General features: G+C 36.6%; 1 protein-coding gene across 2 annotated transcripts in view; it reads left to right on the top strand.

The window, feature by feature from the left end:
- LOC144192006 (leucine-rich repeat-containing protein 4C-like) overlaps positions 1-10,379 on the top strand; it is a 37,730-nt gene extending 27,351 nt beyond the window's left edge. For both annotated transcript variants that reach the window (XM_077710994.1, XM_077711004.1), the window contains one exon: positions 4,613-10,379. In XM_077710994.1, coding sequence (XP_077567120.1) covers positions 4,690-6,633 — 1,944 coding nt within the window. In that variant the 5' untranslated portion in view covers positions 4,613-4,689 and the 3' untranslated portion in view covers positions 6,634-10,379. The remainder of the gene's footprint in view (positions 1-4,612) is intronic.
- Positions 10,380-12,475: the final 2,096 nt, after the last annotated feature.

Genomic DNA, 12,475 nt, shown 5'->3' on the forward strand with positions numbered 1-12,475 from the left:
GCGGGAATGGATTCATTGCACACATGGCCCAAAGAGTAAAATTGCTCTTCTGAAAATAATCTTGCTTTTACTATGCACACTGTGTGGAACTGGGGGACCAAAAGTACGGAATCATTTTGTTCACTGTTATTTTATTTCTTGCAAACTATAGTATTTCAAAAGAAATGTCTAACATCTAAATGTTAATATTTAATATTCTTGTTAAGAATATGTATGAAAAGATCAGTGAAAGTATTTATGTTTCGGGGGAATGTTTGATTCCACTTGACGTTTTGTTACCAGAATGTTTTTTTTTTTTTGTATCTTGGATGAAAAGGTTTGACTAAGGGAAGTCCCTCATCCGTTCGGAATGAGTTATTTAAAATTTTAGGGACTTACTGTTCATACACATATTGTACATATATACTTTATACATATAGGACAGTTTGATTTTTTTAAAACATTACATTTTTATGTTGCTTCCAAATATTTCCAATAGATTTTTCTAGCATGTCAGATTCTCCTTCTCAGTTTACCTTCTTGCCACCCCGTGATGTAGAGGTTCACTCACCTGACTTCGGTGAGGGCAAGCGTGGGCTCGATTCTCGCTGGTGGCAGTATGATTGAGAGTGTGGATGGCCGTTTGTCTCTCTGTCTTCCCTACGACTGACTGGCGACCAGTCTAGGGTGTAGTCTGTCTTTCACCTGAAGATAGCTGGGCTAAACTCCAGCAATCCCCGCAATCCGTTTGAGGATGGAAGATGAGTTTAACTTCTTAAATAATAATACTCCCTCCACAGAACTATTATTACAGTAACCATGTGTTTTTTTAAGTCTTGAATAAACATTGCATTCATGCTGCTTCTTTAATAATTCTTTGAATTTAAATATTTTAATTTTAATTAAAATATTTACATTCGTAACATGTGGTATTTTCATTTTTTTATAAAATGGGGACACTATTTTTTTTTTAAACTTGACATGGTAGAGAAAAACTAAATCACAGCCACAGACACACATGTACAGAAACATTAGTAAACCATACTAAAGAAAATAGTGCTTCAGTGGTGTTAAAAGGTTGTAAACATAAACATTCGCTCTTACCTGATATAAAAAAAGAAGACAGTATGATGAAGTAGCAGTGAATTTTGCCTCTTTTATTTACAGAGTGATTGTTATGTTGATTGGGGGTTTAAGTGAGAATGACTGAGGGCCACCTGGACAATAATTATCTCATTTTTTAAAGAAAAAGATCAAAGTTATGAACTCAAAAATGTGAAGTATAGCTTTGAGTGGATTTACTCAAATATGCTATATTTAGAAGGATTTTTTGTAATTTATTTATATGCAAACACATAATAAGATGGTTTCATCAAGGGGCATGTTACTCTTCCCCACCTTTTTAATTAAACCAATCTCCAGTTGATGCCGTTTAACTTTAATGTCCTCTTCATTAGGAAGACCATTTATCAAAATCTGGTTGACAAGATGCATATTATTTCCCATTGTGTACTGTGCTCGCAGCTGCATTAATAATCTCATAAACATTCTAAACGTTTGTCAAAACTCTAAAGGCACGCATGCTAGAATCTCAAGAGTCATCAATTTATGCTAGTACCTTTCCTACACTGGTGACATTAAACCAAATTTCACCAAAGTTCATGAAAGTCAATCATTTCAAGATCATAATTTTGTTGGTTTGGAAGCCAGAAGGAGGTGGGATGGGAGATGGTGCAAACGCGCATGCATTTTGATCCACAGGGACATGTAATCATGGTGATATGTTTTACAAGATTCATAATACTTAAAGATTAAAAAGCAATACAAATAAGTTCTACACATTATATTGTCTAATATCAGGGGTGGTAAATTAATAGTTCACAAGAAAAAATGAACCCCCAATGAGTACTGCATTTTTACTAGCACTTTTCCTCTGGTGGTGTCTAATAATGTGTTCGTGTTGAAACCTATGGGAATCCTGCATCTGTTCATTATCTGGTTGACTATATTTAAACTTAGCTAAACTAAATTTGGCATCTTCATAGCAATATAAGAGATTTTTTAAACTCTAGAATATGCCCCACTGCACTCACTAAATATTCAGACTTGATCTGATACGTACATTGCTCTCATCTTACTGCCGATGTGTGCCTTTATTTCTTTTGTCTTGATATCCTGCCTCCTCAAATGTCTGTGCATGCGTCTGTACTTTTATGTTGTTAGCACCGAACATATTGTGCACATATATATGACAACAAATGTAAAAATACTAATGTCGGCTTCTTTGACGTTGAACCCTATTTCAGTTCTGCTTCTATCAATATATTTACTGGCATGACATTCGAGTATTTAAAGGCATAATCTTCAATTGCTTTTGTAAATATTAGACTAAGCAAGTGAACGAACATGCACATTTTGGAATGTGGAGGAATTCAAGTAGAATACAAGTTTGTAAAATGTGCAAAACATGAACACAATTGGGCACCCGGGTATGCCCTATTGTTGCCAAGCCACCACTGTATGGCTTGTTTATTTCCTAAAGTTAGTAGGAATAGGCTCCAGTTTACCTGATTCAAGACAAGTGTGATATGATATAAAACAAGGATCCATGTTTCCTTCAGTATCAAGAAAAAATAAGGTGTGAATAGTTCCAAGAATAAATACCAACACAAGAGAAAACCTTCTAAATTTAAAGCCAAGATTGCACAGTTTTATAAAATGATACTTTTAAAGGTGGCAGCCTTTAAGCTGAAGCAAATAATATTCAGCAGAAAGACCACTCCAAGCCACAGTGAAGACTCCGATGCGTCAACAAATCTCCAGAGACTGCTCTTACAGCTTTAAAAGTATGATCTGACCTCACTTTGCTGATGCATATTTAAATTACTGTCAAAAACACAGCGAAACGCTGAAGTGAATGTCAAGTCTGCAGACTGAGGTTGAACAAACCATAAAAAAATGTGTTGTAAATTCAGCTCTTATAATTTATTCAACTGCAGCCCACCCTATCTTACAAGAAATAATGTTTTTAAAATGGGATAGATCAGCAATGTGATGGCAGACCAGAAATGTTCTGAATGGCACCCATTAATTATGCATTTTTAATCAAGTTTTATATTGAATCAAATCTAAATTAGTTGTTTGATCTTGTACAATGCACTTAGTTTAGAAGGTTATCAAAACATATTTATTGTGTGGTTCCTTTTGGGACCCTGAGTTGCAGTACCCACTCTCAATAGGCTGGACCTATAAATAGGTTGTTTGCTACATGCAGAATCATTACGTGTGACCACAGTGATTTAATTATCAGAACACAACATGTATAAAATACTGGAGATTGCAGTACACGAGTTATACTTCAAAGCCTTTCCTCTGTCTCATTGACACTCTTATTGCCACCACTGCACTAGATCACATTACTGCAGAAAACTTCAATTCCTGTTTGGAGTTGTCATGTAATGTATTATTGTTTATCATTATTATGTACTCTCCTTTGACCCAGTGGTGAAATGGTTTGAGCATCAACCTTAGAGTTCTGAAGTCGAGGATTCAACCCTGGTGTTGGACCTTCTTGTGTGGAGTTTGCATGTTTCCCCAAATGAGTGTGGGTTTTCTCTTGGTACTCCAGATATGTATGGCCCAAGGGATGGATGTAACTGGCTGGTGGAGGCCAGATTCCAAAATATTCCTTTCTCCTCCTGATTTTTTCTTTTGTTTTGTGTTCTCCAATTGTTAGCTATGAGCAGCTTCAAGCTACAAACAAACAATAGGAAAATGTAAATTTAGGGTCAAAAAGATTGAAGTTATATTTTATACATATGTACATACACATAAACAGTAGTAACAAAAGTAAACTTTGCTTTCATGTTCTAAAAGTCATCATAACGATTGACAGGCGACCAGTCCAGAGTGTAGCCCAGAGTCAGCTGGGTGAGTGTGAGTAAGAACTTTTGCCCAGTACTTTCAATCAGACATAACATTACTATACCACTCAAAAAGAGGGTGAATATGGTTGATATCTCTGCTACGCTGGAAACCATGAAGCACTGATTTTAAATGTGGAAGTGGAAGAAGATTGCAGGCATGATCACATGATCACAAATTGAAATATTTTTATTTATATCTCATTAATGTCTTCCTCACCATCATCACTGTTTTTCTTTGAAGTGTAGAACACATGCTGACATTTCTACAGGCCTCACTTTTTATAATCCATTCCTTCCATCATCATTCCTGCTATATATTTTACGGAATGAGAGCAGTAAGTCATTCTCCACCCTGTAATAAGGACCTACAGCTTTGATAGATTGTTCATACTTCCATGTTCTTTTTCAATTCCAAAGTTAAATTTGAAAAACTGAAAGAGAAATGACTTTACACATGAACATTTATGAATATGTGTATAAATATTTTCAAATTAGGTAATCATCTATTCTATTGCTTTGTGCTAATCATTTGGCATCTCTGCAAATTGCAAATTCATTCTCTCATCCTATTTATCATTTCCGGGATCAAATTCAAGAAATGGTGGTGATTGGATTGTTTTTTGTTTAGTTTAGTAAAAAAATGTTCTGCTATATGTTTTGTATTTCTTAAGTTTGACATATTATTTTTTATATTTTTTTCATTCCAGTTGGCCCTGTCTCTTTTCTGCAAGTGGAAGAACAGTCAATCTCTCCTGCAAGTGGAAGACCAGTCAATGAATTATGAATGTTAAACAAAATGACCTCTTCTCAGCAGCAGATGATGCGAGGTCCTAGGTGGAACCGGGCCTTGTCCAACCCTCTGTTTGTGCTGCTCTTGGCCTTACAGCTTCTGGTGGTTGCGGGTCTAGTTCGTGCTCAAACATGCCCATCCGTTTGCTCCTGTAGTAACCAGTTCAGTAAAGTCATCTGCACTCGGAGAGGTTTACGAGAGGTGCCTGATGGTATTTCTACCAACACACGCTATCTAAATCTTCAAGAAAATCTTATCCAGATTATTAAAGTGGACAGCTTCAAGCATCTAAGACATTTGGAGATCCTGCAGCTTAGTAAAAATCACATACGCAAAATTGAGCTTGGGGCCTTCAATGGTCTTGCTAGCCTCAATACCCTGGAGCTTTTTGACAACCGCCTCACCACAATCCCAAATGGAGCATTTGAGTACCTTTCAAAACTAAAGGAGCTATGGTTGAGGAATAATCCCATAGAGAGCATTCCCTCGTATGCATTCAATAGGGTGCCCTCATTACGACGACTGGACCTCGGGGAGCTAAAACGGCTATCTTACATATCTGAGGGAGCCTTCGAAGGACTGAGCAATCTTCGCTACTTAAATCTGGGAATGTGTAATTTGAAGGAAATTCCTAACCTTATTCCCCTGGTAAAGCTGGATGAACTGGAAATGTCTGGCAACCAGTTGTCTGTTGTCCGGCCTGGCTCTTTTAAGGGGCTTATCCATCTTCAGAAACTATGGATGATGCATGCCCAAATCCAGACGATTGAGAGAAACTCATTTGATGATCTCCAGTCAATGGTGGAGCTTAATTTAGCGCACAACAACCTTACTCTCTTGCCCCATGATCTATTCACACCTTTGCATCATCTTGAGAGGGTGCACTTGCACCACAACCCTTGGAATTGTAACTGTGATATTCTTTGGCTGAGTTGGTGGCTTAAAGAGATGGTACCAGCAAATACCAGCTGCTGTGCGCGCTGCAGCACCCCAACTCACCACAAAGGACGCTACATTGGAGAACTTGATCAAAACTACTTCCACTGTTATGCGCCTGTTATTGTAGAGCCCCCAGCTGATCTAAATGTGACAGAGGGGAGCGCTGCAGAATTGAAATGTCGAGCCAGCTCTTTGACTTCTGTGAGCTGGATTACACCCAATGGTTCCATCATGACACACGGTGCGTACAAGATCAGAATCTCAGTGCTTAATGATGGTACTCTGAACTTCACTAATGTTACATTGCAAGACACTGGTACGTATACGTGCATGGTCAGTAATTCTGCCGGTAACACAACAGCGTCTGCAACACTCAACGTGTCTTCAACTGAGAACAGCAGCTTCAGCTACTTCACAACAGTGACTGTAGAGACAATAGAAACTCCACATAATGAAGGCTTTACCACAATTGTACAACATAAGGTAGGCTCCACTCCCTCAGCCTATACATGGAAATCCGCTTTACCCAGTTCCACAACAACCGCCACAGTGCAGACCCCTCTCTCTACTCGTGCCACGGAAAAGACTTACACCATCCCAGTCACTGAATTTGGCGGGGAAGGCTCTCTCAATGGCTTGGATGAGGTCATGAAGACAACCAAGATTATAATTGGATGTTTCGTTGCAATTACTCTCATGGCAGCTGTCATGCTGATCATCTTTTACAAAATGCGTAAACAGCACCACCAGCAGAATCATCATGCACCCACACGCACCATTGAAATAATCAATGTGGATGAGGACTGCGTAACAGGAGGACCAGGCATGGAGGGGCACCTGACTTTGCCTCCCCTTGAACATGAGCACATTAACCATTATAACACATATAAAACAGCATACAACCATGCCTCCACTATCAACTCCATACACAGCTCAGCGCATGAACCTTTGTTAATCCGGGCAAACTCAAAAGACAATGTACAAGAGACCCAAATCTGAGCTTTCTTTTCATTAACAATGGTGTTAGAGCAAGACTCAAATATATGTGTTGGTCATATCAGAGATTGGTGATTTCATTTATGGTAACTAGAGATATGTCTCATACAAATTTGTCTTTGAAAAGTTATTTATTTAAAACAAAAACTATTGTTATAAAATCAAGGGAGTAATATTCAGCACACCCTATCAGTTAATTGCCCCAGCCCCTTTCTCTTATTATATAGGTTGAGTTTTTTTAAATTGTTTGATGACAATAGGTCCAAAAGAATGACTTAAGAAGACTGTTTTTATTTGGTAAACAATCAATATACAACACATTACATTTTTCTCCAACTGTTGAGTGAGTGGTAAATATGTTGTGACCATCCAAGAACTGGTCGAAATCAATTTCAAGTTACCTGTTAATTATAAGTGTTCGGCAAAGGAATCATGAGGGATATTGGATTACACTGTAATAAATGAGCAACATGCCTCACTGCTTTTAAGAAATGTTTAGGACAACAAATGTGATGACGAAGCATTACATGAATTAAGGATGACTAACAGTTACTGTAATTCCTGGACTATGTGCACCTGGCTGTCAGCCCCACTGCCCAATTGTCACCCACTTTGAGAAAAAAAGATGTGCCCCACGTGTCTAGAATCTATAGGTTTCCATGTCTTAAAATGGATATTTACACAACAATATGTTATCCAGAAAATCTGATTGATTACTGAAATGTTTCATGATCATTCATATGTTCAGACGTGTCACTCAAGTGAGTACCACAAATCACAGTTATTTTCTTAAAAACACCTATAAAATATTAAGTAAAATAAAATGAACCTTGCTTTCTAAGCTTCAAGTGGACAAGACAGTCATATTCATCTCTGAAATCCTTAGTTTTTGATGAAGTCTAGACCAAATTTCCAGCAAGCGTTTTCACCATGTCATGGCAAAATTCAGGTACTCATTCTGGTAAAACATTTTTAAAATTGAATTAGCTTTTCCATAAATAGGACCGACGGATCTATCACTAGCTAATCACCTATCACCTTTGGACGTTAGACTATACACCAAGAGTGCACAAGTGCCCAAGAAAACTCAGAGTGTGGTCAAAATGGAACACTCAACATGTCAGTACAGACTTTAAACACACAATAAATTGCAATATGATCATGATGTTCTGGGCTACAGAGAGCAATGAAAATGGCAGCAAAATATGGGGCTTATTTCTCCAAGAAACCCACATGTTTAAACAGAGAGAGAAGAGAGAAAAAATAGCCAAAAAATCAGTATATTTTCTAATCATTAATACAATGCATAATATTTGCATTTCTTAGTTTCCAAAAACAGGAGTATTATGGAAGAATATGATCAAGGAAGTTGACTAAAAACATTTAACATTTCATCCTTTTTCACACTGAAACCCATATTCCCAAGCATCGTGAACTTTTTGAAGCATGTACCCGTTATCTCATCTCCAGGGCTACGGGACTGCATGCTCTCAGTTAAACTGGTATTTTTAAACCCTTTATACAGCTGTCTCAGCACATTATCTATAATCCATGTGGCACATTTCCACATGGACAGTGCTTAGCAGCTCCATGTACTGCAAACACCCTTCTTGGTTTTTCACTAAATATATAGGCATCGACCAGATGTTTACACTTTACTTGCCTTATTCCCGCAACTCCATTTACTGTATTTCTGGTGTGGCCATGGACAAAGCTCTACATTTACACATTTTCAGGAAAGCAATGCAAAAAACCCACCATGAAAAACACTGCTAAGCAGCACAACATCAGTAGGAGTCCGACAGTAATGCCCCAAATTTGATAGACTTAATGACCAACTTTTTGTATGATAGCCTGCACCACACAAAGTTCAGTCCCACATAATCCCTATTTTAACAACTAACTGGTAACTTTACCATTACTCCACTTTACTCACTTTGTTTGTGGTAATTTTAACAATAATTTGTCTTGCTCAGTGCAACATCCACGATCTGAAATAGCCCATGGCTGCACTAAAGTTGAGTGGGAAGTTCAATGATAAAGGTTTTACTTCACTAAACTACCAGAATCAAAACAAAGCAATCACACAGAAAATATCCAGTTCTAGACCTGTAAACACTTCATAGATGAATCACCGGCTGATTGATCAATACCGTAAACAGATGAGAATGTTTATCTATTTCTTTTTGCTCTAAATTATTATTTTTTTCTTTTCGAAAAAAAATAGATATTGTATTTTCCCCGTTTCATTTCCAATCACGTTATTTGAAATTAAATTGTTCATATTATTTACATTAAATAGTTTAAGTAAATCTATATATTTTTTGTACATGAAAAACTGAGCACAACTGAGCATTTAACTTAGGTTGTTTAGAAAATACAAACAAAATACACCTAAATTAGATTATAGGAAAAAAATAAACAAAAAAAGTTCATCAAAAACATGCTGTCTACTGTATATTAGCAGATTGTCATTTTGCCCTTACATGATGATGGTACCCAAATGAAATATGACAAGATAATCTAAAGTTCTTTAAATTCCTAAGACCCAAACTCTTGCAAGGCATGTATTTTAATTTTCTCTTAGATATTTATGCCAATTTGGACCAGAAGAGTGTAAAAACAAAGAATTATCTTGATGTGGTTTCTTTGAAAAATTATGTCCACATCATAAGTGGACCTGGCCGGACGTTTGGTCGCCGGGCGTTTGGTCACCGGACGTTTGGTCGCCCGGACGTTTGGTCCCTCAAAATTTAACATTGTAGTCTTTGACAACCAAAACTTTGATGTCCACACATGTGGACGCCAGCTCATAGGAGGTTAATATTAGGACATGATGGAATATTTTTTAAGATTAGTGAAGGGATGCTTTTTAAAAATGCCAACAGATCTTGTCAACAAAGACTTTCCCAGCAAGCAGTAGACCCGAGATAATGTGAAAATATTAGTTCCATCTAAACAAAGGGTCATGTTTCCCCCTCCAGGCTCAGGACGCATCAATAAAGATTATAAACAGTTTGGGGTGCAAAAGCTAATGAGTCTACACAGCATGTCCACTGTTTGTATTAATAGTGTATAGGGTATTAATATAAGATGGTACTGGTTAGTAAATTTAAAAGAATCAGTCATATAATTGAGTGTGCTGCACATTAAAACATGTTTCTTATATGAATGACTAATTAATTGATAAGAGATCCACATACAATCTTTGTGAATTGATATGGATCACGTTTTTGCTGGCCAAGTATTATTAAAGACACACTTAGAAATATCAATTTTAATTTCAGGTTTCTGACCTCCCAGTTCTACTTATTTTTCAGTCTGTTGATGTTCATATTATGTCTTTTTTTGGTCACTTGGTTGTATGAAATTTGACAGTGAATGGTAATTTTCTTGCATTTTAGTCAATTTCCTTGATGTAAGATATTGGATTTTTTTAATATGTTTTTTTTTTAGACAAAACGCAGTTGTAGTTGTAGATTTATACAAAGAAACTTTTTGAGACTGCATCATTTAAAAAGGTCTATAACAATTGTCTTCTTTGTTGTTGCTGTTTGTTTTTTTAGTTGTGCTTTTGATTGTACCAACCAGCCGTCTAAAAGAGCAATGTGCAGTAAAAGACTGAGATTGATTTTCATGTAAGAATTATTATTCAACCTTTAAGAAATTGTTGAGATTGATTATAGAGACCAGAGTTTGTAGTACATACACAACATATGGTTCAATTAAACTCTTGTTGTTATTTTGTACTGTGTCTGCTTTTCGTTTTATAATTCTATCTATTTTGTGTGTGTGTGTGTGTGTGTGTGTGTGTGTGTGTGTGTGTGTGTGTGTTTGACACCTATTTTTATACATCCCCTAAAGTTAGACCTGCCTGAGATGATGTCTAGTGAAATTATGTTTTAAATCATCTTTTGATCATTTGTGCTTTGGATAGAAGGTGGGATAAAATGGTTATGGGAATGAATACCTATGACATATTCACCCAAATGAACATGCAAACAGTTAGGTTTTATGGCTGGAGTTGCTTTGACTTTGTTAAAGTATTGTCACAATAACATACTATATGAATATCTGGCACAATTATTAATTTGTATGATGTTACTCCTGTGACATACTATATGTATGACTGGTTAGCATGATTCCCACAGTTCTGAGGTCAATAATGCTTAGTGGAGTGTTGTAACTATTCAAACCTTTTTCCATCATGTTGTATGAAGATTTTGCCAAATTACTACATAGGCATTCAATTGATTTTTAAATCACACATTTGTGCACATTATTTCTATAAAGGTTGTCATATTTTAACTGTGTGGGAGTAACGAGGATGTCAGATGTTTCATGCTCTGCAACTGTGTTCCCGTGAATACTCTGATCACAGGATTTACTGATTCACCATGTTTTACATGCGCAACTGTCATGCCGCTGCTTGTTAAATTATGCGCACGGGGTGGATTATTCTGGGGTACTGGAAAGAAGAGTCCGGCGGGAGGTCCAATCTCGGATTCAGGAGGAGCACTGGGCTTTTCATCCTGGCTGTGGAACAGTGGATCGGCTCCACACGCTTAGCAGGGTCCTTGGTGGGGCAAAAGAGTTTGCCCAACCACTCTTCATGTGCTTTGTGGACTTGGACAAGGCGTTCGACCGTGTCCCCTGGGCAGTCTTGTGGGGGGTACTCCGGGAGGATGGGGTTCCGGAACGCCTGCTGCGCGCGGTACGGTCCCTTTATGACCGGTGTCAGCAGAAATATCTAGGTGCACACATGCTGTTGTTTTTATATATATATATATATATATATATATATATATATATATATATATATATATATATATATATATATATATATATATATATATATATATATATATATATATATATATATATATATATATATATATATATATATATATATATATATATATATATATATATATATATATATATATATATATATATATATATATATATATATATATATATATATATATATAAAAATATATAATTGGTGTTATCCCTGCCTTGCCTCGATGTTCTCTGCAAATGGGTCCTCCATTTTCACGCCTGCTCGCCCACCACACGCTGACACGAATTGGAATTTATTATTCTTTAAAAAAAGATTTGAAAATTGAAAATAATAATAAAATAAAAGGCCTGTCAACACGCCTTTAGGTATGAGCCTAAAGTTTCCCGAAAAGGCGTATAAATACATCATTGTCTTTGAATGAACATGTGCTCTCTAAGCAGACTGCAAAATGTACATAGATGTGTCCATTATCTCTATTACAAAGGTATTTCAGCAGTGTTGTAGCCTTTAGCAATAGCTGATAGTCCATTTTAGAAATACAAAATCTCTAAGGAATAAACAAAGCAAGCAACTTAAACTCTGTGCCCCGGGTCAGTTCTCTTGAGAAAGAAAAAGTGCAATTGTAAGTCTTTTCAGTGATGTCAGTCTTTTTATTTATTTATTTTATTTTTTGTTTCAACATAGCGGACAACATGAAACACTGTGCCAATAGTGACTTTGCTGTAGGCATTCTTTTCAATTTAAGTATTGATTTTTGTATTTTTTTTTTGAGGGTCAAAACGTAAGGTTGCTCGAAAAATAAAGCTTAAACAGCCAAAACACTGAAAATATCTAGCGGTGGATTCAATGTTAGGAATATATACACCATAAAAATTGACAGGCGGCCTGGTGTTAGAGTGGTTATCACATCCGGCTCACAGTTCTGAGATCGAGGGTTTAATCCCCAGTTGGCTCCGACCTATGGGCAATAGATGGTAGACACCCTGAAAAAAAACATGGACAACATTAAGGTGCAGGTAAGCAACACAAGCAAAAGCATCC

Source organism: Stigmatopora nigra, chromosome 2, assembly GCF_051989575.1.
Source record: "Stigmatopora nigra isolate UIUO_SnigA chromosome 2, RoL_Snig_1.1, whole genome shotgun sequence".
NCBI classification, from domain to species: domain Eukaryota; kingdom Metazoa; phylum Chordata; class Actinopteri; order Syngnathiformes; family Syngnathidae; genus Stigmatopora; species Stigmatopora nigra.